Below are 25,194 nucleotides of genomic sequence, written 5' to 3' on the forward strand. Positions count from 1 at the left end.
TAAACCACAGAAGCTGCTCAGGGGCTATCGATGGCCTCCCCGTGGCCAACCTGAGTCTGCTGTGCGGCTTCAGGCCCTGCTTGGAAGGCCTGTGGGCTCCAGGTGAGTGGGGTCCGGGGAAGCCTGGAGGGCCTGAGCACAGCTGGGAGGGGCAAGGCCGTGGTCCCCCAGGGGTGAGTGTGTGTGCGCCTGGGCTGTACATGCCATGGCAGACAAGGCGTGCCTGCATAAAGACATGTCTGCGGACCTCATGTCCTGACAGCAGGGGGCCTGCGAACATGGACTGGCAGGGACAGGAAGCCCATGCCTCTAGCCGCCTTGAGAGTGCTCCCTGATGGGACAGAGCCTGCTGGCCCCAGGTGCTCCCACTCTCCTTCACTTCACCTTCCTGAGAGGCGAGAAAGCCAGGCAGCCAGGCTCCTGCCGCGAGGGGAGGGGGCTGCCCCGCCAGCTGCTGTGGGGGCCTCAAGTGACTCAGCTGGGTGGGGGGGGTGTTTATGAGCAGCCAAAATGGCTGTAAAAGTGGCACCTCGCTTCACTTATGGCCTGGCCATCCCCTCCCCTACTGGCCCCTTGCCTCGAAAAGCTTCCAGAGGGGCCTGGAACCCGAGAGGTCTGGGATTGAGGCCTGGGGTGGAGGCTCAGCCTGGGGTCAGGGTTCAGCCAGAGGCTAGAAACCAGAATGCGATAAGAACTCAGCCTGGAGTCAGGGTTCTAAGAACTCAGCCTGGAGTCAGGGTTCGTCAAAGGGGAGAGCTCAGCCTGGGATCAAGGCTAAGCCTCGGGTTGGAGGGTGACTTTGGGACTAATGCTGGGATGAAGCCTTGGGGGAGTATGATGCCAAAGAAGCAGATGTGGGCCATTTGTCCCAGAGACCCCTAGGCTGGGGCTTCCTGAAGGGTTTTCTGATGGAGTGAGGCTAGGCTGCAGAGCTCAGAGAGCTGAGCCTCTGTCTTTCCTGTTGGAGTCTTGTGCCCACCCTGGCCCCAGGGTCTGTGTACCTTGGCCGGAGCCCTACTCACAGTGGCATGGCGGCAGCAGAGGCCTGTCAGCCTGGGGCTGCCACACCAGCAGGGGTGGAGCCAGGGCCCAGCCCTTGCTCCAGTTCTGAGCTCCAGTGACCATCTTGGCTCCTCCTCCTGGGCCCCAGCCTAGGGATCAGAGACAGGAACTCACTCCCACTCCCCACCCCCAGCCAGGCCTTTCCAAACCCCATTGAAACTGACCTGAAACTAACCAGAAACTGACCCCCAAGGCCCTGGGGCCTGACTGTCAGAAAGGGTCGGCTGGCTCAGCTGGGGTGCCACCAGTTACCGTGTGACACCCCCACCCTCATGGTGGCACTTTAACCAGAGGCCTGAGGGTGAGTTAGGGGATCAGTGGCCCCACCCACAGCTGTGGAATGTCCAGCAGGGGACTCTGGGGTGAGGCACGTGAGTTACAGCTAGGGGAATGCCCTTAAGGGGCCCAAAGCCCATCAGGCCCCTCTCTGCAGCCCTGTCCACAGCCTGCCCTGGTCCTCCCAAGTACAAATATTACTGGTTTCCAAATCTCAAGCTTTCTTGTTTCAGAACAGAGAACTTCCCAGACCCATCAGCCCCTAGTTTTACCTCTCAGTCCTTCCAATGCCTCCGTAAATGTTCTTTTCTCATCACCAAGGTGGGTGGGTGGGAGGTCAGTGGTCATAGAACCATAAAACTTAGAGTCACATAGAAACGGAGACATAAAGCTGAGACCATCAAAACGTAACGCTGAAGAACCACAAGCGTTCATTGGGTGCCCACTCTGGGCACCTGGGGCTCTGTCCCTGTTTCCAAAGAGCTCACACAGCATAGGAGGCAGCCCTGAACTCACAGCCGCCCCCAGGAATGGGGGGTGTGGGGACACAAGGAGGGGGGTGTCCTTTACACAAAGCAGAGGAGCACAAGCCTGGCACAGGAGGCAGCAGAGACAGAAGCAGGGGAGGGAGCGTGGGGAGAAGGCCAGGAGTCCAGCGGACCTGTTGAGACAGTCATCTTTGGAGGAAACTGTCTCAAACAGCACAGTCCTTCAATGCCAGGACAAGACGCTTGAGGGCGGTGGGCACAGAGGAGGGGTGCAGCTGTACAAATGTGTGGAGAAGACAGCTGTGGGTGCAGTCTGGAGGATGGATGGGCTTGAGACTGGAGACAGGTAAAGTGAGCTGGACTAGGCTTGAGGGCTCATTCACACTGAGGTTTGGAGGGCAGGTTTGGGGGCTCTGAGGAGCTCAATTCCCACAGGCTGAGTCTGGAGAGCCCCTGTAGCCCATGGGCCTGGACACTCACCCGTGGGGGCACTAAACAGTAAAGCTAAAAGTGCCCTTTGAATCAGCTGGTCAACTCCCCCATTTTACAGATGAGGAAACTGAGGCCCAGACAGTGAGAGAGTTTAGTGCCCAGGACACACAATTGGTAAATTGACAAGCTCAGCCCAGATGCTATTTTCCACAGCCACTTAGCTTAGCTTCTTCCCACAACCATCCCTAAAGCTCCAGGCATCCCAGCCCCTCCCTCAATCTCAGCTTTCCCACCTGGTACCCGGGGTGGTAGGCTTGGGGTTCAAGGGCTCCCCTCTTAGAGCTCGGCGTCCCCTTGCCAGGCCAGCACATAAGCCCCGCCCCTGTCTGGCCCCAGCCCGCGGGTATTCCCCCCTTCCTTCCCCTAAATTGAGGGTCTCCAGCGGAGCGGATCTGGCCGAGAGCTTTTGGGGGTGGGCATGAGGGAGGGAAGTGAAGCTCCGGGCTGAGTGTTGGGGCTGAGCCCCGAGTCTGGCAGCCGGGGTTGGGGCTAGGGGCGGAGCTGAAGAGGCCTGGCCGGCAGCTGAATGGGTCCAGACTCGGAGACTGGGACCCGTGGAGACACTGGGCAGGGAGGGAGCGAGACTTGCGGATGCGACCCAGGCAGGGGTGGGGGTGGGTCTAGGGCCGAGCAGGCCGACCCTCTGGGGATGGAACGGAGGGTGGGGGGCGAGGCGAGGGAGGGGCGGGACGGGGGTGGCGGCGAGCCAGGCTGGGGCTGACGGCGAGCAGCCTCCCCAGGGACCCCGAGCCGCCCGAGCGGGAGCCCAGCTGGCGGACAGGCAGCGCCGGCCAGCGCCGCGGGCACCGGGCGGCCTCCCGGGGGGTGCGCTGTGGACGGGCCTGCTTCTCGGCTGAGGGTCCCCATTCGACAGCCCGGGCCGGACAATCAGAAAAAACTAAAAACTCCGTGCTTTCCCGAAGAGGAGAATGAGGCGGCGTCCGAGGCTCCGTTCTTGAGTCTCCATGTCAGAGCCCCCCGCCCGTCCGCCAACACTCACGTCCCGCCGCTGTCCGGCCCCGGGCCACGGCCTCTAAGAACCCTCCCGGGGCAGGGGCAGCGGCTCGCTCAGCCCCTCCACGCGTCCGCGTCCGAGGCGACGGGGTGGTAGGGGCGGGAGAGGCCGGGGGAGGGCGCGGGGGAGGGAAGCGGCGCCCAGGCCGCGGGGGGAGGGGGAGCGGCAGACGCCGAGGCGAGGGACGCGCGCGGCGGGCGGTGGCTCCGAGCGGCGGCCGGGCGGGGGGCGCTGGAGGCCAGGCCGGCCAGGGGGGCATCCCGAGAGCTCCATGAAGTCCCCCCGGGGCCGCAGACGGGGCGCTGGCTTGGGGAGGCTGTCGGGGGGGCCCCGACATCCATGGCAAGGCGGGGGCCGCGGCGGCGCGCTCGGAGTAAGTCGGGGCTGGGGGCAGGCGCCGAAGGGAGGTGGCCGGGGTTGGGCAGGGATGCCTCCGGCCTGGCCGGGGCAGCCAGGCTGGTCTGTCTCGGTGTCAGTCGGCTGCGCCTCTTCGGAGCCCTGCGGAGCCGCTCGACTCGGTGGCTTTTTTGGAAACTTGCAAATGTTTTCGTAGAGAGAGAAGGGGGAGGGGAGGGAGGGAGCGAGGGAGTGACCGAAACTGAGCTGGGGCCGCTGGAAGAACTGAGGCCAAGGCTGGGGGAGCTACAGACGGACTGACAGACAGGGAGACAGAGCATCCGGGCGCTGGCGCGCTCTAGCCGCGCGGGCGCAAGCGGGGCTCCGACCCGCGATGGGGAGTGGGTGCGGGAGACGGCGGCGGCCGAGGGATGGGGGGCCCAGGGGACCGAGGGCGCCGAGGAGCTGGGAGTGGCGGCCCGAACACCGAAGGGTTTAGTGTCGTTGCAAAGTTGGGATCCAGTCCCCTAGCTACATACGCCCCGCGCGGCTCAAAACGCGCCCCCAGCCCGGCCCGCACTCCCCTACTGCGGAAAGCCGCGGAGCTAAAAATAACAGCCCTGTTCACCCCCTGCAGACCGCGACCCCGACCCCTCCCCCGCCCCCTCCCCCACTGGGCGTGGGGCGAAGCCACAGCTCCCAATTCCCCAAAAGAAAAAAAGGAAAGAAAAGGCGGCGCGGGAGGGGGGCGGGGGGCGGGCCGGGGGCGGGGGGCCCGGCCATATGGATGTGATTTCTCCGCTCCGAGGCAGACGGGCCGCTCCGCAGCGCTCGGCGCCCGCCCGCCGCCCGCCCGGCCTCGGGCTGCCTGCCTCCCTCCCTCCCTCCCTCTCTGCCTTGCGCTCGCTCGCTCGCTAGCCATCAGCGCATGGGCCCCGCGCCGGGCCCCGGGGCCTCGGGCCGCCGGGCCGCCGGGGTCCCCTAGGCCGGGGCGTGGGCGGGGCTGCCCAGCCTGACGCAGCTCTGCACCCCCCACCATCACCAGGGCCGGCGGCGGCGGCTGCCCCGAGGGACGCGGCCCTAGGCGGTGGCGATGGGGGCCGCCCGGATCGCACCCGGCCTGGCGCTCCTGCTCTGCTGCCCGGTGCTCAGCTCCGCATACGCGCTGGTAAGTCATCGGCCGCCAACGCTCCAGGACAGGCTGCGGGCTTTCTCTGGGGTCCCTGGGGTGGGTCTGGGGCACGGAGTCTTGGGTTACCCCATAAGTCTGAACTTTGGGTGAGAGTCCCCTGTGACCCAGGATCCTGGGTGCCTGCTGTCTCCAGGATGTGTGGACTGTGGCTTCCAGATGCCTGAAGTCTCCCTATTTTTGAAGCCTGGGTTTGGGGTCCCAGGTCTGGAAATCTGTGGTTGGGATTTCCCTATCCTCTGCTTCTGTGAGCACCATGGCTGTATCTCCCTTGAAGATTATCCGTGTGATCTAGAAGAAGGCTGGGTTTGGCTCAGATGTGGAATCCTACAGACTGCTTTGGGGACCTCCGTTTTCTGCAAGTTTTGTTTGCAATCCCCGGCACAGGGATGTGGGTCTGAGGCCAGAATCACCCAGGCAAGGGGCAAGATTTAGGGGCCCCTCCAGCTCTGATGATCGCACACATACATACATACGTGCATGCACACGTCTGGCTTTACCCAGAGTGGAAGCTGTTTGCCCAGGGAGGAGGGATGGAAGTACCCTGAAAGAAACTACTTCACAGAACACCCTTACAGGAGAAGCATGCTTGAGGGGGACTCTGGTAAGGGAGGAGACCCCTGGGAATACTGTGCACTCCCTTGAGAGCAGACACCAAGAGACAGAATGGTAGGGAGAACTGGAGAGAGGCAGGGACAAAGGGAGTAGGGATGAGAGCTCCCAAGAGCCGGAGGGCTGGACAGACCAGGAACAGCAAAGAGAAATAGGGACAGCCAGGCAGAGCCAGAGAGCTGGAACACAGAGGGGCAGCACCTCCTCATCCTGGGCTAGGGTCAGGGTCCACTTCCTGGGGAAGGGGGTGTCCCATGCCCTCAGTCACATCCCACAGCAGCCCTACCCCAGGGGACCAGCCCATTCCTGAGGAGGCTGTCTGCCTAACTTCAAGGCCCCTTTTCCCCCACCCAGGTGGGGGCTTCTGCCTTCTAGAGAACGGGCCGGACAGGCCGCTTCCTCCTGCTGACCAGCTGCAGCTCCCTACACAGCACAGAGCCCCATCCCGGGAGGCAGCAGCTCTGGGATTCCTCTGTCTCTGTCCAATGCCTGTGTAACCTTGGGCTACCCTTCTCCATACCTCAGTTGCCCCATCTCTGAAAAGGGCACGAAGGAAACGTTGGCCTAAGAACCCCGTAATCTGAGGCTCTCCCCTCCTCTGTGGTCCTCAGCACTGCCCATGCACTGGTGCCTATGCCCTTGCAATTCCGGCCCGGCGAAAGCTCCCCTAAGCCAAAGACGTGGCCCACGGGAGGACTTGTAGATGAGGAAACTGAGGTCCAGAGGGGCCCGGCACCCTGTGCAGAGACACTCCGACCCCTGGCAAACACTGAGGGACAGAGCCGTTTCCCCACCCTTCTCTTGGGGAGCTCTGTGTGTGCACGTATGTGTGCATGTGACTGTGCGGTGAGTGTGCAAGGTGGTGGGTGTGGGTGTCCTGAGAGTGCGTCTGTGTGTCACAGCAGGGCCGTGTGGGACTCTGGGCACATTGTTCATCTGCGCCTGTGGGAGTATCTGGTCCCCTGTGTGGGTTCCTGTGTGTCTAAAGCTATGGGTCTGCACATGACTTGTAGGGAACAGTCGTGTGTGCACCTGTGTATGCATTTTCGAGAATGTGTGCACCCAGGTCTATTGTTTTCTTATTTGCATTTAATAAATGCTTCTGTAGTGCTCTCTACTTGCCAGACATTGTTCTAAGCACTTCACATGTATTAGCCAGTTTAATCTTCCCAATAACCCTCTGAGGAATGTTATTGTCCCCATTTTTAACTGACCCAAATCACACAACCACAATGACCATTATTTATCTCATGCCAACCAAGTGCTGAGCCCTGTGCTTCTGTGTGTGGGGGGATACGGGTACCCAGAGCCCCACTCTGCTCTCCAGGAAGCTGAGTTATACGCAGAGAATTTGCCTGGTTCACCCTGGCCCATGGCTGAGGGTAGGGTAGGAGGAGATATGCCAGTGCTGGGTTTGCCGCAGGACCTTCTTGGGGCACATGAGCTCACTGGACACTTCCTGGCTTTAGGGCTAGAGGATGTGGCCTTAGAGGCAGGGGTGCAGCCTACCCACCCAGTGTCCTGTGGGCCCCCTGGGCTCAGCTGGAGCCAGCAAGAGGCTGACAGCCTGCCAGCTGCCTCTCCTTAAGCCAGGAGCTGCTGCTCCCATCTGGAGTGGCACTAGTGCCCCCAAGCCCACCAACCTCATCCGACAGCCCCGTCACCAAACCTGTATGCTACCTGTCAAGCCAGCCCCGAGACCAGGGTCATATCTCCACTGACCTCATGTTTGGGGGACCAAAGAGTGTCCCATGGGAAGGACACTGGCTGTGGCCAGACTCAGCTAGTCCAGCTGGTACCTTACAGGAAAGAGCACCTCGGAGGCTGGGGGTCAGGGAGAGTGAAGTTTGGAAGAAGGGGTGGAAGAAGGGATTGTGAGCAGGAGGCAAAGGGGCACTCTTGTCCTTGGGGATGCCTCCTCCTAAGGACACCCCCCACATGAATGCATGTGGAGGAGACACTGCAGCGGGAGGGGCAGGCCTCGAGTGTGGAGATGTGACCACTGGGGAGGACTCAGAAGAGACTTCGGTGAGGACTCACAGGCTGGGAGGGTATGGGACCCCCAGGCTGCTCCAGGGGCAGCTCAGCCACGACGCTTGCTTTTAAAGAAAGGAAGGGCATGTATTGAACACCGGCTGTCCCCAGATTCTGAGTTAGAATCTGTCACACGTTTTCTCATTCCATCCATTCACCCAGCCATTTTACGAGAAAGGGCCTGGGGGGGGGGCGGGTCACACAGTCTGTGGCACAGTGAGATTTGAACCCAGGTCTTCAGACCGCCGCACTGAGCGCCTTCCTCCAAAGCAGCCTGAGAGACGCTGCTGGCAAGAGATCCCCATGTCTCACGCTGGGCTTTCTTTTCCTTCCTTTTCTTTCTTTTTTTAAAAATTAAATCCTTGTGTTATTTTACTTTCTTATTTTTAACTTTGTAACTAATACATGAATATGTTCTTTCTTATGAAAGAGTCACATAATACATTTTAAACAGAAGTCCCCGTGATCATTCCCAAACCCTGTTCCCCCTTCCAGGGAAAACCATGTTTAACTGTCTGGGTGGAGAGTTTGCCCTCATACCCCTTTCTGTATGCTTCCAAATGGTACCTCTTCATGCACATGTCAGATAGATAGTTTTGTTTTGTGGTTTTCTTTTTGTTTGGTTGATTGTTTTTAAATAAATGACATTGGTTTTTAGATAGGGCTCTGCCATATGCATTTTTCTACTTAAATGTGTGTATTGGAGATCTTCATGTCAGTAAATATAAATCTCTTTTTAATTCTACCTAGTATTCCAAAACCTGGGATTCATTAAGCAGTCTGTAGGAATGTACATTTAGATTGCTTGTGCATAATGTCATGTATGTGTGTATGATTCCAAATGGTGACGGGGAAACTCCTTGAAATGCCCTCTTATGTCCGTCCCCATGTGACTCTTTCCCAGTAGGATATTTCTAGATTTTGTCATTGCTGGGCCTGAGAGCATGCACATTTTTTATTTTAATAGGCATGGCCAATTTGCCCTCTAAAAAGCTTGTGCCAATTTATACTCACAACACCAAGACTGGCCAGGAGGACTCTCTCCTCACAGCCTCTATCTCACAGGATCTTATGAGGATTCCTTCCCTCACCTTTGCCATTTGGAGAGGTGAACAGTGCCTTGTCATTTTAATTTGCTGATTACCAATGACTTTTGCACTTTTCCTTGATTTATTATCCATCTTCTAAGAGAGCTTGCTCAGAGCCATTACCCATCTTTCTATGGGTTATTTATCTTTTTCGTATTGATTTGTTGAAGCTTTTTATATCACCTGCTCTTAAACACATCCCCCCCTGCCCCCCAGCTCTCGGAACTGCCTGTGGACAGAGCAGTAGGAGGGGGGCCGAGCCCTCCCAGGAACTTGGGAACTTGGGTTTTCTTCGGAATGTTTTAATGAGGCGTCAAGCAGCCTCCCCCAGATTCCTGTTGTGGGCCTTCTGGGGACACTCCCTGGTCCAGCCACCACATCAGGAAGGCAGCTATTTTGGAGAGAGAGTCCCCAGGAAAAAGAAAAGATGGGGTAAGGGTTTGGAGGACCCCTTAAATTTTCTGCAAAATATGACGTGACAGGGAGAAGGTGCAAAGTCTTGCTCAGGTTTACAAAGACATCAGAGACCTCCAAACCCTTAAGAACCCCAACTCTGGAGCCAGCCTTGTGCCCAAAGGGAAACCTGGTGGGACCCCATTCTGCTAACCAGGCTATGGTTAAGTTAGGCCATGCCGTCCTTCCAGGCCTTGGTCCCCCCAGCCCAGGTAGGGGCCACTTGTGAAGATCCACAGGGTCCTAGCAGCGAACTCTGCCACCCCAGGCTCCATCCCACTGCCTGCCCTGAAGGCGGCCACGCTGGCTGGCCAGGATGAGAGGCGTCACAGTGCCTCCCCCCCAGCCCCTCCCAGCCCCAAACACAGGCAGCCTGTTCAGGAAGGCCTGGCAAGGGGGAGGAAAAGTCAGCACTTGTCAGCAGTGGTGGGGCAGGACGAGGAGCCTGCTCAGGCCAGCCGGACAGACAGAGGGCGGCAAGGGGTGGGGGAGCAGTCCCAGCCAGCTGGCATGGGGGACATCGAGGGGTGCCAGCATGGGTCCCAGTAGTGAAACCTGGAGGAGAGCTGCAGGAAGGCCAGGAGGTCATGAAGGCGTCTCCTATTAGCCAAGATTTTCTCCTTCTGGCTTTGCTGAAGGCATCAACTGCCATGGGCCTACCTGTCCTCCGCTCATTTAGAGCTGGGGACAAGCTGCCATCACCAGCACCATCACCACCATCACCTCTGTATCTACTTCCACCCCTAAACTACCTTTGAGAAGGCTGCCTTAAGGGCGTCTGCAAAGAGATGCTTGCTTGACACAGCAAAGGGTACAATCTGGAAGGTCTCCGTGGAAATATGGTGCTATGGCTGGCACCAGGGGCCCCAGTGGCCGGCTGCTTCCTCCTTTCTGTCCCTTCCTCCAGGGCTGCTGCTTTTAGTGTCAAGCGGACCTTTGCCCCATTCCTGGCCCTCCTCTTTCTAACTGTGACTCTTGGCCTCAGTGTCCCAGTTTGTAAAATGGGGATGTAGAAGGTGAGAGAAACATGGGTGAAGCTCCTTGAACCTGGGGAGGGTGCACTAGAGCGGAGGGCATTGAAGCTGAGCCCTCTGATGTTGGGTCAGGGAGAGTCACGCCAGCCTAAAACCCAGACCACAGGAGGGATGTTGGGGAGATATGGGACACCTGGTACAGGGCTGGGTGGCCTCACCATGGTGGGTATGGACTAAGTGATCCCTGGCCAGAACCCAGTCCCCCAGTACCTGAGTCCTCACCCCTGAGACTGGAAATCTGCAGACTGTCTGGATCTAAGGTGATGCAGGTCTGAGTCCTCTGCACCCTGGGGCTGGGCTGAGAAGACAGGAACGCTCCAAGGGGAAAGAGTTGGTGGGTGGCGGGAGTGGCAGACAGGGGGATGCCAGGCTGGGAGGCAAATCATAGTTATCAGCATTTCCCCTCCTGCCCAGGAGGTAAGACTTCCCCAGCCAGGGCAGAAGCAGAGGAGGGGTTCTCTTACCCCCAAGCCCAAGCTGGGGAGGCCTGACAATGACCTTGAATCCCAGTATGAGTCTAGGGTAGATCCAGAAATGCAAGAAGTCATTGGGATGTCCTTCCATTCCCAAAGCTTGTCAGGCACACTTTTGTGGGTCCTCTGCCCACAATCCTCCCAGGGGGCCCACCTCCCATCTGCCCCTCACTGTTGCCACCTGGACCCAGTCATTTAACCAGACAATCTCTACCTGTCATCCTGGTCCCTGGCCTGGAGGTACCCTTTTCACCTGGCAGCAGGGGACCCATAGGGTGGGGAGTCATGAATTGCTACTACCACTGCTATTAACAGTAGCAACAATAGCGACCACTTTCCCGAGCCCCACCCCTGCCCTGGCTTTTCATGCAGCACCTCATTTAATACTCACAACAGCCCTATTATCACCCTGGTTTTGCAGGAACACTGAGGCACAGGGTTAAGCAACTTTCCCAAAGACACAAAGCCAGTCAGGTGTGCAGGTGGATCCAAGCACCGGGGCTGGTAGCAGAACTTCCCTGGATGGGGGGGAATGTGCAGCTGGAGGGAGGGGTGAGTGGGGCTGGGCATTCCGGGCAGGGGAGCTGTGCTCTGAGGCTTGGAGGTGGGAGTGCAATTGGTGTGGGGCCGTCCTCCTCTCCCTGGGAAAGTGACTGCTTAACTCTGACCTGAATTCTTGCTGCAGTGGCAGCTCTGCTGTGATTGGGGTGACAGGGAAATAGGTCCTAAAGTTCATCGAGGCCAGAGGTGGGGCCACCACTCCTGTGGATGAATGAAGGAGTTGGAAGGGGGCATGGCATGCTGGGAGCACATACTCTTCCCTCTCCCAAACATTCCCAGTTCCACTGCAGAAACAAGACTCTGGAAAAGGGAATTTGCCTCCTCCTGGCCGTGGAGAGGGGGAAGCCAACAGCAGAGGTGGAGGCTAAGGAGACTCCATGGGCTTGTGAGAGGGTGTGTTGGTCAGTTTCTGGTCTGCCAACTGGTCAGTCAGTTTTCAACTCATGACTGCCTGCCTCTAGCCTAGGCCACCAGCTGTGACCCTCAGCCACATCAGTGGGCTAGTCTGTTGGGAGGGCTGGTGAGTCAGCAAGGCTCTGGGGACTGGTGGGAGCCTTGGTCAGTCATTCAAGAGCTCTGCATCTGCAGGGAAGAATATGGCACATTGTCTGTCTTGAGAGGGGTGGAAGTGGGCAGAGGGAGAAGGGGAGTCAGGTGTGGGGAGGGAGTGAGGACAAGGTGGCAAAGATGGTGTGGACAGTGGTTACTGGGCAGGTGGCAATATTGGTGATGGCCTTTGGTGATAATGGAGTGGTGGCACTGGCGCTGGTGGAAACAGAGGTGGTGGTGGTGATGGCAGTGGCGTTGTACCGGTTGTGGTCACGGTGATGGTGGTCGTTTGGATGGTAACAGCAGTGCTCATGGCGGTAACGGTGCTGGGGAGGGATAGTGATGGTTGTGCTGGTGTTAGTGCTGGTACTTGTGGTTGCTGATGGTGATGCGACCGGAGGATGGTTATTGATGGAGGTATTAGTAGCAGAGATGGAAATGGTTGTGAATGGTTCTGAAATAACAGGAGTGGCATGGGCAGAGATCAGCCCCCTCAGCAGCCTGAGTCCCCAGTGTCAGAGGCAGAAGGAGAGCTTCATGCTAGTCTGGAGGCCCCTGGATGCTGGACAGGCTGGAGTTGCCCTCTCTCAAGCCCATCACCCTGCTCCTACTTCTGCCCCAGACAGCTGAGCAGTAGCTACTGTGAGGAAGCCAACCATAGGATGGTGGGGCCAGCAGCCGGGACATGGAAATCTGCTCCAGCCCTTCCAGAGGGCCACGGGCATTGGGTCCAGCTGAGACCTCGGGGTCCACCTCGGCCCCCAGAGACACGCACGGGACGCCCAAAGACACGAACGCTACAGCATCAAGCTCGCAGACGCGCACACGCTGACCTTTGCCCAGAAACACACGTGCGCGTTCACAGGCACGTCAGGCTCACGTCCCAAGTTTGCACGTAGGACGAGCGCACGTGGGGACGCCCGGAGACGGGCACACACAGGGCACGCGGCAGCCCGTCGGCGGGCGCGCGGCCACTGGGGGGTGCGCCGCCCTGGCACGCGCACGCGCACTGACGCGCACGCTCCTGCGCTAAGTGAAACCAGCAGAACCGAGACTGGCCGAGCCAATTGGAGACTCCTTGGCCCTGGAAGCCTAGCTGCTGCCGCCAAGAGACGCGGTCAATTAACTTCCCCCTGCAGCCGAGCTCCCTGACCCGTCTGCCCGCCCCTTCCCGGCCTGCCTGCCCCTGGTCCTCCGCCCCGCGCAGCTCGCTGCGACCGAAGGAAGGAAGGGCCGCCCCGCCGCGCCGTCTGAGGGCGTGCGGCTCTGCCCGCCGGTCTAAGCGGATGAGCCCCTCCCCGTGGAGTCTGAGGGGAACAGTCTTTTGGGGTAGCGGAGCCGTCTCTGGGGACGTGGCCCTGCCTAAGAGCCTGAGGAGACGTGGGCCTGACCTGGGGTGTCGCAGGGAAGGCACCAACCCTCGCGGGTCACACTCATAGCAGTGGCTGGGCTGGGCATGCTGAGCTGTTCCCAGGGCGCCATGCTGCTTGGGCCCTCGGACTCCTCTCTTCCCAAGTCAGGGGACAGAGGCTCAGACCCTTTCCGGCAGCCACCTTCGCAGGGTGAGACATTCCCCACTCCACCCCACCCCCGCCATGTTTTATTTCCTTCCTTATAATGATGCTTGTGAGTCCCATGGGGTGGCAGCCAATGCTCAGGGTGTGCAGGTTGGAGGAAGGGAAAGGACATTCCAGGCGGAGGACAGCAGGAATAAAGGCCATGTCTTCAGAACACAGGGTCTCCTTGGATGGAGGGAGCTCCCAGATAAGCAACGGAATGAGGGGGGCTCCCCACAGCCTGCACGGGAGTGCCCAACCCAACTCAGACCACTTGCCAGCAATGCCTCTATCCGCTCCCTCTTGGGAACCCAAGGGGGAGGAGCTGAGGCACTCACCATTCACTGGGAAAAGTATTGAAGGGGGAGCTGGACCAGGATGGAAACTGGTAACTCCCAAGGTCCTCCAGGGCTCCAGGACTTGAAGGAATCCAGGCTGGGTTTGTCTTCCCAGAGTTCAACACTGCTTATCCACCCCCACCCACTGGGTCCCCAGCAGGCAGCCAGGATCCTGTGAGGATCCATCCTGGGACATTCCATCCTGTTCCCATGTAGCCCTGGGGAAAGAACTGGACAGAGAGTTTCAGTGGCTGCTGCCTACAGGGTTACTGGCGGGCAGGCAGGGGACAGCCCTCTCCTTTTCCCTTTGATGGAGCAGGGCCTACCCCTCGGAGCCACAGCTTCCCATCTGTAAAATGGAGGCTACATAGGGCAGATCTTCCTCATGTGGCAGACTTTCCACATTCTCTCTAGAGTCACAGCCTTTGGAAAGGGGGGAATCCCTCTGGGAGGATGGCATGGCTCTGGGGTCACTGCTGCTCTGGAAAGTCCTGGCTGCGGTCTGACCTTTGGCTTGGCAGGTGGATGCAGATGACGTCATGACCAAAGAAGAACAGATCCTCCTGCTGCACCGTGCCCAGGCCCAGTGTGAGAAGCGGCTCAAGGAAGTCCTGTGGAGGCCAGGTGGGAGCGGGCCCAGATGAGGAGGGTCTGGGGATGGGGCAGGAGAAGGAGGGGCCAGATGAGGGTGGGATGTAGAGCCAGGTGACGGCTCTAGGTGAGGGTGGACTCAGGTAAGGGGGCCAGGCCAAAGTGAGAACCACAAGTAAGGTGGGTCATGCACATGTGGAGTCAGCAAGCTCAGGTTGTCCTTGGCTTATCCTAAGTCCTGAGGACAAGGTCTGTGTGCTGTCTGCCACCAGCCCTCAGACATCCTCACGCCCACTCACGTTCTCTTGAACACACACACACAGTTGGGAGTGGGGATGGAGAGAGCCTTTGGCAGGGTCTCCCCAGAGATGTGCAGGAGTTTTCCTCTTGGGAGGTTGGTAGGGCAGTGTGAAGGCAATTGAATCCAAATCACCCCCAATTGCTCAGATCTGGTGGGGCAAGCAGGGATCAGGAGCTCTGGCTAGGGTGCCAGCACCAGCAGGGTGGGCCGGGACAGCTTCCCGAAGGAGGAGTTAGCCAAGCCAAGTCCAAAAGGATGGGTAGGTCTTTGGAGGAAACCACCTGGGCAAAGAGGTCTCCAGGGTGGGGAGAATGGAGGGTCCATAGGGCTGGATGGGCAGGGGGTAAGGACAGAGGGAGAGGAATGGATAGCTCAGATTCAGTCATGATCATCGCCTGGCAGGGAGGGTGCTTGACCTGGGCAGGGAGTGTTCCCTTCCACCAGCACAGCATCCCTGTGGGACCCCGGCCACAAGGAAGTAGAGCAGCACCTGATTTCACTGTTCCTGTACCCCCTTTCAAGCTGGGCTCTTCTCCACCCACTTCCTGGAATCCATTTCCTAGAAGCCGAAATGGGGCCTCATTAGCACTCATCCAGGCCTTCGATGTCTGTCTGGTTAATCTCATAAACCTGAAGAGACCCAAACCTACACGAGCAGCATCCTCCCCTGAGCTGGCCCTCAGGCTGCTGGGGGACCACACTGATGCACACCCAGGACACAAGAACACAATGACACACGCACCCTGCAGCACACAGACTTTGCTCACACTCACAGAGCCTCACATGGTCTCTGCAGTCACGGCCCCACCCACCAGCGGCTCTGGTCACATCAACATCAGGGCTTCAGGTGGACCCAGTCCCCCTCCCTCCAGGTCCTGAGCCCAGCCCTCTTCCTCATTGTGGAAACCTGCGAGGAGCCTCTCTCTGTCCCCTCCCCATCCACCATGGAGCCCCTCCCTTACCCCATCCTGCTCCCCACACCCCAACAATGATGCCTGAGGGTAAAGATAAGGAAATGGGCACAACCATTCTCAGGTCGTCTGGACTCAGTTTCCCATCCTTGCCACAGACCCAGCGTGGGAAGGCCAGGGGCCCCTGGCTTGGGCTGTAGCTGAAGGGGTACAAGCAGGTAATGAGGGGGGGTTTGTAGCTAGGAAGAAAGACTAGAGAGAAAGAGCATCTCTCCAATGGAGAGAAAGGCCAGGCCCCATCTCAGATGAGTCTCCAGGGCCACTGCGGAAGCTGCAAACCCCTTACCCGAATATCCTAGGGCAGGGGATGGGGTAGGTGGACTTGTCTGTCCACTTTGACAAATGGCCCCACCTTGCTTTTGTCTTCCGCATCCCCAGCGTCTCTACCTGCACAGCACTCCGGCAGACTTCATGTTTGCTGTGTAACCTGTCTGTGGACATCACCCCCTCTGTCCACTTTTATCATGCGCCCCCTGCTGGGGCCTTCGCTCCTGTGAGCCCTTGTCTGACTCCTGGGTGGAAGGACACCACCTCTGCTGTCTCACCCACATTGACTGCTCAAGCCACTGGCTGATCCGACCCTACACTCACATGGTGTTCACTCCCATTGGAACCTGGCTGCAGTCTCCACCTCCTCTCATTACTTGTCCACCTGGCAAGCACTTTACAGTTTGTGAAGCACTTCCTCACCCATCGTCTCAGATCTCCCAACAGTCTGGGGTGTCAGCAGAGCAGGGGACAAACCCCACTGATCAAAAGGGGAGTCTGACGCAAGAGGGTACCCCAGGTCTCCTGTTGTAGCACAGCTGACGGCCATAATTACCCTGATTTCTCCAGCTGACATAATGGAATCACACAAGGGATGGACGTCCGCATCCACATCAGGGAAGCCCAGGAAAGAGAAGGCATCTGGGAAGCTCTACCCTGAGGACAAGGAGGCGCCCACTGGCAGCAGGCACCGAGGTGCGTCTGTGCCCCCATGCATCCATCTGACCTGGGCCTGGGCCTGCTCACTCCCACTGCTCTGCCCCACATGTGAGCCCCCTGTGGAAAATAAAAAGCTGCAGCCCCCTCCCCAGGAAAGCAGGGCAGGGGCTAGCAGAAGACAGAACCTAGGGGTCAGCATGTGGAGGGGCAGGCAAGCTGGATGGGCTCAGGCCCCTGGGGGATAAACGTCGGGAAGTCACCCAGCACCACCCTGCAGGGGTGGACCCAGGGCTTCAGCCCCACCCATGGAGAAGAAGAGAGGACAGTGAACCCTGAGAGACAGAGAGGAAGGGAGAGATCCACAGATACAGAGAGAGAGGGACATACAGAGAGAGACATGGAGACAGAGATAAAGAGAGACAGAGTCACAGAGACAGAAAGGGGACCAGGAGGTACAAACTGAAAGTCTGGGACCCAGCGTGTAAGAGGAGGTGCCCCATGACACACAGCGAGTAGAGAAACACAGCAGGAGGGGAGGGCAGTGGCAGAGGGATGGGGCCAGAGATAGTAGGACAAGGACAGAAGAGAAGGGAGGGAGGCAGATGAGGAGAGACAAACATAGAGCCCAGGCTTCGGCCACAGGGCCGGTTTGAACCGGCTGGGTGGGCAGCGGATTCCAGATGGGCCACATCTGGGAGGCTGTGGTCACCCTGTGGCTCCCTGGGGACTAGAGGGAATTGTGGGCCTGGCTGGGCGGGGCTGGGAATATGGCGCCCAGGACAGAGAGCCTTTCACCAAACTGGGTGGGGCCAGCCATCAAGGCAGCCTTCCAGGATGGATGGAGAGTCCTGTGGTTGGAGCCCTACAGGAGGAGAGAAAGGGGCTGAAAGCTGGGGTGGAACGTGGAAGATCCAGAGGCTGGGGACCCTCCGAGGTCACTTAGCATCTGTGTAGTGAGGCTGGGCCCAAAGGTGGGATGTGCCACCCTGCTCTGAATCCCACCATTAAGATTTAGACTTGGGAGATGGTATCTTTCCCCAGCAGTGGCCATGGGTGTCTCATAGCAGGTACCCAGGGCAGTGGGTGGTGACAGAAGTACAGGCTGATACGGTTAATCCCAACTTCCCAATGAGGAAACTGAAATGCAAAGACTGGGGACACCTGCGTGAGGTCAGCAGCTCTTTGTCCAGCTGGCACTAGAAACCAGACCTCCTGGCTCCTGTCCATGGTCCCAGGGGAAGGGTCACTTCGGGAGCCTCCCAGCTGAAGGAGAGTTAGTCTGGGAACCTGACCTTCTTCGGGGACACGTGAAAGGTGGAACCAACAGCAGAGAGAAAAGAGAGAGACCTAAGTTGGGGCTGAGCATTTGAGGAGGGGAGGGCCCTATGTTGTATGACCTCAGCATGTCACCCACCGCTCTTGGCCTCTGCCAACCCATCTGGAAAATGGGGCTGGTGCCAGTACCTGCATGGAGGCTGTAGTAAATTCTGTGCGGCCAGGCGGTTGTGGGGCACAGCAGGGAGTAAGGGTACAATATGGTTTCTCCAGAATGCTGAAGCCTGAATTTTCCAGTCCTGGGGCACACCAGTCCCTGTAGGAACCTATAGCCACAGGTGTGTTCATCCCTCAGTGTCACCATGGACTTGACTAACCATGGACTTGACTCTCTCCTGGTGTCCCCTACCCTGTCTGTCTCTGGGCACAGGGCGCCCCTGCCTGCCCGAGTGGGACCACATCCTATGCTGGCCGCTGGGGGCACCAGGTGAGGTGGTAGCTGTGCCCTGTCCCGACTACATTTATGACTTCAATCACAAAGGTAAGGCCAGCTGAGTGGGTGGGGGTCACAGGGATGCCAGGACTTGGAGCTCCCGGCTTCAGTGACTCCAGACCCCTCTCTGCCTGCCCTGACTCTCCCACGGACCTGCAGGCCATGCGTATCGACGCTGTGACCGGAATGGCAGCTGGGAACTGGTGCCCGGGCACAACAGGACATGGGCCAACTACAGCGAGTGTGTCAAATTCCTGACCAATGAGACACGTGAACGGGTGCGAGCCTTCCTCCTCCCCCACCCGACCGTGAGAAGTCCACCCCCACCCCTGAGCTAGCCCCTAGTGTCCCCTGAGCTGGCCCTGACTCCCGACCTTGACCCCTCCAGCAACCTTACCCTGATGCTCGCGCTGAGTCCCAGGGCTCTGACTATGTCACCCCACCTGCACAGGAGGTGTTTGACCGCCTGGGCATGATCTACACCGTGGGCTACTCCGTGTCGCTGGCCTCCCTCACCGTGGCGGTGCTCATCCTGGCCTACTTCAGGTGGGTGGGGCGAGGGCGGGGCAAAGCCGGCAGGAGGAGGTGCGGGCGTGGTCGGGGGCGGGGCGGGGCCGAGGTAGAGCGGCTCCTCCCCCTTCGTGGCACCCCTCACCCCTGCCGGGGTCCCTGCCGACCCGGCGGCGCCCAACTTCCTGCTGGCCGGGCGTCCGAGCCCCACCCACGGTGCTGTCGCGCGCCCCGCAGGCGGCTGCACTGCACACGCAACTACATCCACATGCACCTGTTCCTGTCCTTCATGCTGCGCGCCGTGAGCATCTTCGTCAAGGACGCGGTGCTCTACTCGGGCGCCACGCTCGACGAGGCCGAGCGCCTCACGGAGGAAGAGCTGCGCGCCATCGCCCAGGCCCCGCCGCCGCCCGCCGCCGCCGCCAGCTACGTGAGTGCCCCGGTGCCGCCGGCTTCGTGGGGGCCCACCCTGCGCGCCTGGCCCGCGCCCCCGCCTGGCTCCTGCTACCACCACTAGCTTAAGGCACGCAGACCCACCTCTCGGGGTCCCTCGCACCCCTCAGCTCTGCTGCCAGCCCTCCCGCTAAGTGACCCACACTCCCCGCCTGTGAGCGACGCTCCGCCTCAGCCCCCTACCCCTCGCCACGCCTCCCCATCACCTGGCCCCCTGCCCCGACAACACCACACACCCTCCTCAGGGAGCCCCCCAGTGGCACGCGCCGGTTCTTGCCTGCTTGGCCAGCACCATTCGTCCCATCCCACCAGTGTCCCGCCCCGGGCTCCCCATCCCTGCGCCCAGCCCAGCGCAGCCCAGCGCAGCCCTGGCCTCCCCAGATGCAGGCCCTGCCCTCTGGCTAACTCCGGCTGGTCTCTTAGGCGGGCTGCCGGGTAGCAGTGACCTTCTTCCTTTACTTCCTGGCCACCAACTACTACTGGATACTGGTGGAGGGGCTGTACCTGCACAGCCTCATCTTCATGGCCTTCTTCTCAGAGAAGAAGTACCTGTGGGGCTTCACGGTCTTCGGCTGGGGTACGCAGGCAAGGGGTAGTGAGGTGCAGGCAGGGTGGGACCAGGGGTGGCAGGGTGAGAGGGCGCCACCCGGGTAAGGCACGGCCAGCGTATCCTGTCCTGGACATGGGCAGCAGGTGGGAGGCCTACCACCCTCTGTGACTGCCCCTATTCCAGACGTGTGGAACAGGGCTTGGCCAGAGGTCAGGTTCACATGGGGTCAGATTCACCAGAGATTGCAGCTCAGCCCAGGAAAGGGAGAGGGGACTACCAGGCCCAGATTCTGCTCAAGATCAGAGTGGGATCCTGGGACCCTCCCTTTCCCCTGAGCCCTGTGGGCTAGGCCGGCATCTGTTACCCCTCTGATCCCTCACTGGGATGGACGGGGGAGCTGCCCACTCCTCCGCCAGCCTTGGTAGGTTTGCAAGGTCCGTGGCCCAGAGCCGCAGGCCCAGCCTCTCAGCCCATTTGGGCATCAGCAGCCCCTCTGCAGAATGGGCTCCTGGGGCTGTGCTCTCCTCCCCGCCCCCCGTGGGTCTCAGATCTAGTTACCGATAATTGTCCATTATTGTTGGCAGCTCCAGAGCTTGGCTGGGCTCCGGGGCGACTGGCCAGACTGCAAAGGGGTGGGCCGGTGGCTGGCGCCCTCCCTGTGCTCAGTACTCAGAGGCCCTCAGGTCAACAGCTACCGCCTCCCTGCCCCTTGGCACTCACCCTAACCCTGACCTCACCAGGACAAGCCCCCAAGTTAGGGGAGACCTGGACCTGGTCCCAGAGCTGATGCAGGCTCTGGGGCTAGGATGTGTCCGGGTGGGCTGGAGACATGCGGATTGGGGAGTGCAGAGCTCCTTGGGGCACAGATATGTCACCGCTCTTTTTCTTGCTGTAAACTCGGATCACACTCTATCCCTCCAAGGGTGCACCAGGCCTAGAATCAAGTTGGTGGGGGAGGACCCGGGGCTCCTTCCCCAGAGGCAAAGCTCACTCAGAGCTACTGCGTGCAACCTGAGCTGGCTCAGGCCAGGACACACAGAGCTCTCCCTGTGGCCCCTGCCTGAGACAAAAACCCTCACCCCATCCAGCCCCATCCATGAGGGCTAGGACCTTTCAAACCTGGTTGGGGGGGAGGTTGCTGTGACAAGAAATTCTGGTAGCAGGCTCCCCCACGGGAGCAGCACCCTTTGGGGAGGGGAGGGGTTAATGGCGGGGCATGGATGAGTCAAGGAGACCATACTATTTCACCATGTGCCCCATAGGTATGCGTACGACACAGCACCAAGATGGGGCAGAGGGCTGAGCTGGGTCCCAAGGGCTGGGCCCCAAGGCCAGCTGGTGGGGCAGCACATGCCAGAATGTGGCTCTGTCACCAGGCAGCCCACGTGCCTGGAGTGAGGGGTCAGGGCAATGATGGAGTGAGCTGGGGGTCATCAAGGATGAGGGCGGGAGACGTGGGTGGCACACACAGCCCCTCACACACTGTCCCCTCTGTGCCCGCAGGTTTGCCCGCTATCTTCGTGGCCGTATGGGTCGGTGTCAGGGCTACCCTGGCCAACACCGGGTAGGTCCAGGGGGAGAAGGCCAGGCCAGAAACACCCCTGGTACCCCCTCCCTCCGGGAAACATATGAGGGGCCTCCTGTACCCTGGCCCTGAGTGGCCCCAGCTTCAGGAGTTCTCAGTTCAGCCGCTAGCTGGGGACCCCCTCGGGGTCACAGAGGACTACTTCCAAAAAGGCCTGTGAGGGTGGCCTCAGGCCTGGTCCCCCTTCCTGTGTCCCTGACAACTCTGGGGCCTCGGTGGGCAGGCTTAGGGTGGGAATGGAAGGGGTGGGAGCTAATGCCTCAACCTCCCCCAGATGCTGGGACTTGAGCTCTGGGAACAAGAAGTGGATCATCCAGGTGCCCATCCTGGCCTCCATTGTGGTGAGCAGGGGTGGGTGGGGGTGTGCACCTGGGCCCCACAGCCAGCCCCGACAGGGACCTGTGGCAGCTTCCCTGGACCCCATGGTCTGAGCCACAAGGCCTGAGGACCAGCTGATCCCCACTCCAGTCCAGACAGGGAAACTCAGGGCCCAAGGAGCCACCTAGAGACCCATGGCAGAGCAGGGCTGTGGCAGGCCCTGGGCCGGAGTCCTCGCCCCACCCCGCTGGGCGCAGCCTCGAGACGCAGCCTTCCTCACTCCCACAGCTCAACTTCATCCTCTTCAGCAACATCGTCCGGGTGCTGGCCACCAAGCTGCGGGAGACCAACGCGGGCCGGTGCGACACGCGGCAGCAGTACCGGTGAGCCATGCCTGCCGCGCCCGGCTCTTCAGAGCTGGGAGTGGAGCTCAGGGGTCATTGACTCCAAGCAGCATGTACACAGGAAAGACACAGGCAAGGGAAGGATCCAGCTCTGACTCCCTGGCTGTCCCCACCCAACTGCCGGCCCCGGGCACTGATAGGATCTTGCCCTGTTTCTGGAGGCCTTGGGGGCACCCCAAGGCCTAGAGCTGGGGTCTGTGAGGGTACAAACTCAGACCTCCCCCCAAAGAGCCGGTCACAGGGACTCCGAGGGACAGGTGGGCAGTGGGTGGCCCCAAGAAGGCCACAGCTCCATTGAAGCCCTCGTGAGGCAACGGGCCATGGGAGGTGAGCGCATGTGCCAAGCGACCAGCAGGTGCAGAGGGCCCAGCGACGGGGGGCTATAACTTGTGGTCCACTCCAGAACAGCGCTGAGAATCAAGGAGCCCTGTTGTCACACTTGCGTGGACAATAGCCATCCCGAGGGAACTGGGTTATCCTCTCCTGGTGGCCAGCGGCTTGGGCCCCTTTGTATCTCTGGAGGCTGGGGCTGGCAGGGTGCGGGCTGCGCAGTGTTGCTGCGGGGGAAGTGGCTGGGCCCTGACCTTCCCGCCCTGCCGGCCCAGGAAGCTGCTGAAATCCACGCTGGTGCTCATGCCGCTCTTTGGCGTCCACTACATCGTCTTCATGGCCACGCCGTACACCGAGGTCTCAGGGACGCTCTGGCAAGTCCAGATGCACTACGAGATGCTCTTCAACTCCTTCCAGGTGCGAAGCTCGGCCAAACCTGGCTGCGGGAGGGAGGCAGCGAGGGGCGGGCTCTGATCCCAGACGCTTCTCTCCACAGGGCTTTTTTGTCGCCATCATATACTGTTTCTGCAATGGCGAGGTAAGCAGTAGGCAGCGTTGGGGCAGCGCACGGAGGGGACAGATGTGCCAGGGGCTTCCTCATAGTCTTGCCGCTTGTCTTCTGGCCCATTCTGCCTTTGTTCTTCCAAAAAGTCCCCGAGGACATTCTGAAGGCAGAGAGGCCTTTCTGGGCGATTCAGGCTCAGGACGTGCCAGGATTTAGGGGCTCTTCCGTCTCTGGCATAGCCACGGGTCTTCCCAGCCCCACAGTTGAATTCTCCGTAACCCAGATTGGAGGACTCAGCTCCCTTTGGGGCCATTTGAGGCTTGTAGATTCTGGGTGTGCCAACTGCCTGCAGCCAGGCACCATGTTCTGAGGATGGTGGGATTTTACATGGCCTTGGAATTTTCTAGTAGTCCCCTGCTCCTCTTTTTTCATTCAGTGCTGGGTGTTGCAGGAGCAGGAATGGTGGCACTGTTGGGGCTCTGGGCACATCTAACCACCCACCCTCCTGCCGCCCCAAGGTACAGGCCGAGATTAAGAAATCTTGGAGTCGCTGGACACTGGCACTGGACTTCAAGCGCAAGGCACGCAGTGGGAGCAGCAGCTACAGCTATGGCCCGATGGTGTCTCACACAAGTGTGACCAACGTAGGCCCCCGTGCAGGACTCGGCCTGCCCCTCAGCCCCCGCCTGCTGCCTGCTGCCACCACCAATGGCCACCCCCAGCTGCCTGGCCATTCCAAGCCGGGGGCCCCAGCCCTGGAGACCCTCGAGACCACGCCACCCGCCATGGCTGCTCCCAAGGATGACGGGTTCCTCAACGGCTCCTGCTCAGGCCTGGATGAGGAGGCCGCTGGGCCTGAGCGGCCACCTGCCCTGCTGCAGGAAGAGTGGGAGACAGTCATGTGACTAGGCGCCGGGAGTTGGACCTGTGGCACGGGTGGATGGACAGATGAACTGAGTGACAGGTGGTTGGATGGTTGCCCACTCAGGGCTGGGGCTGGGAGGACAAACACGGAAAAAAGAAAAGAGAAAAAAAGAAAAAGGAAGAGGAAGCGGTGTGTGGCTTCCTGTTGTCTGAACTTGGGACTCTGAGTGGGGAGGGCATGGGCGTCGTAGGGGAGTTGGGGGGGACTGACCCGGGAGTGCAGAGGGGACGTGAGTCACGGAGGCATCCTTGGGTCTCACCCCGGAAAGGGGAAGGATTGGGGCGAGTGACACAGTCCAGCATAAAGAGCCCAGAAGGGCTCCAGTCTGCAGGGGGCACACAGCAGCCACTGAGTGGACCCATGTGGCAATTGGGCCTCAGCCTTCTCCTGTCACCGCTGCCACCTCAGCTGCTCCCCAGACCTGTCCCAACGCCGCTGCAGGCCCCGGATCACTGCCCACCCAGGGCTGACGGCAGAGGCCTCAGCAGATCCCTCAGTCCCTGGCTACACACCCAGGCCTGGCTTGCGTGACCCTTCCCTGGCTGTCTGGTGGCCCTCAGGGAGCCTTCCATACATGGCCCTCACCCATGCATGACCCTCAGGCCCGCCCAGGCCTGACACCCTCCAGCAACCAGACAGAAGTTTCAGGGGAGTGCCAGGTCCAGCAAGTGAAAGGTGGGCTGGGGTCTCTGCTCAGGAAGCCTGAGGGGCTGGTGTCTAAGCCCAGAGCCTGGACACTCACAAGACACCCAGGACAGCCACAAAGCATCCCCACCTGACACCCACCTAGCACCTTACCTGCCCCCCCTGGGCCTGCCCACTCCCGTCGACCCACGCATGGGCCCCAGAAGGCACAGCCCCTCCTCAGCCTGACACCCTAAGGACTGGCCCAGCACGTGCCGCCCCATGCCCTGGCGCAAACGAGCTGTTTGCTCTTGCTCAGGCCTGCAGGTGGCACTGCCTCGGGGTCAGTGCACAAGCTGGTGCCCCTGCCCGGCCCTACCTTCCCGTCTCCAGCTTGAACCACCTTGCTCTTCTCCGTGGGCTCTTCCAAAGCCCACACCCTCCCAGTGGGGGTGAGATGAGGGGTCATGAGGTCCAAGATAACAAAGCCACTTGGGCGGTAGGTGGCGTGAGCATGCACTGAGCAGCCTCAGGCCCGCCCTGCCGCCCTTCCAGATGGCAGGCAGGGCGAACTACCGTCCAAAGGCCTGCTCCACCCATGGAGTGCCATGTGGCTTGACCTGTTTGTAACGGTAGGAGAGAGGCATAGGCCAGGTCCCGAAGGGCCTCTGAGCCAGGCTGAGCAGCAGGCACTCCCATGGATGCTGGGAGCCACTGGAAGTTCTAGAGGGAGAGCAACAAGTTCTGAGCAAAATTTAGAAGAGTCTCCACTCTGATGTGCAGACCAGAGGAGGCTGCCCAGGGGTCAGCGAAGAGGTAGCCTGGCAGGAGGCAGGTGGCCAAGCAGGGAGACAGCGATGGGGGTTGTAGGAAGGA

General features: G+C 60.0%; 1 protein-coding gene across 4 annotated transcripts; it reads left to right on the plus strand.

Moving 5' to 3' along the window:
• Nucleotides 1–23,820, plus strand: PTH1R (parathyroid hormone 1 receptor). 4 transcript variants are annotated; one of them, XM_012771061.3, is made up of 15 exons: nucleotides 3,645–3,706; nucleotides 4,715–4,837; nucleotides 14,078–14,180; nucleotides 16,257–16,382; nucleotides 18,052–18,162; nucleotides 18,274–18,392; nucleotides 18,566–18,660; nucleotides 18,862–19,054; nucleotides 19,501–19,654; nucleotides 21,131–21,191; nucleotides 21,487–21,553; nucleotides 21,819–21,913; nucleotides 22,540–22,681; nucleotides 22,761–22,802; nucleotides 23,288–23,820. In XM_012771061.3, the coding sequence occupies exons 2-15, from the start codon at nucleotides 4,763–4,765 to the stop codon at nucleotides 23,672–23,674; spliced, it is 1,770 nt and encodes a 589-aa protein (XP_012626515.2). In that variant the 5' UTR covers nucleotides 3,645–3,706; nucleotides 4,715–4,762; the 3' UTR covers nucleotides 23,675–23,820. The 4 variants fall into 4 exon arrangements, with proteins under 4 accessions (XP_012626517.2, XP_075863167.1, XP_012626515.2 ...); XM_012771063.3 differs by lacking the exons at nucleotides 3,645–3,706; nucleotides 4,715–4,837 and adding an exon at nucleotides 1–102; XM_076007052.1 differs by lacking the exon at nucleotides 4,715–4,837 and having other exon boundaries at nucleotides 3,504–3,706.
• The last annotated feature ends 1,374 nt before the right edge of the window (nucleotides 23,821–25,194 follow it).

The sequence above is a fragment of the Microcebus murinus genome, chromosome 1 (assembly GCF_040939455.1).
Source record: "Microcebus murinus isolate Inina chromosome 1, M.murinus_Inina_mat1.0, whole genome shotgun sequence".
NCBI lineage: Eukaryota > Metazoa > Chordata > Mammalia > Primates > Cheirogaleidae > Microcebus > Microcebus murinus.

What these genes read in the sequence shown, in the direction of transcription:
- PTH1R (XM_076007052.1), top strand. Translation starts at nt 3,605, where the DNA reads ATGAAGTCCCCCCGGGGCCGCAGACGGGGCGCTGGCTTGGGGAGGCTG. An exon ending in CCGCCGCCGCCGCCAGCTAC is followed by an intron (nt 19,055 to 19,500) that starts GTGAGTGCCCCG and finishes CTGGTCTCTTAG; the next exon opens with GCGGGCTGCCGGGTAGCAGT. An exon ending in GCTACCCTGGCCAACACCGG is followed by an intron (nt 21,192 to 21,486) that starts GTAGGTCCAGGG and finishes AACCTCCCCCAG; the next exon opens with ATGCTGGGACTTGAGCTCTG.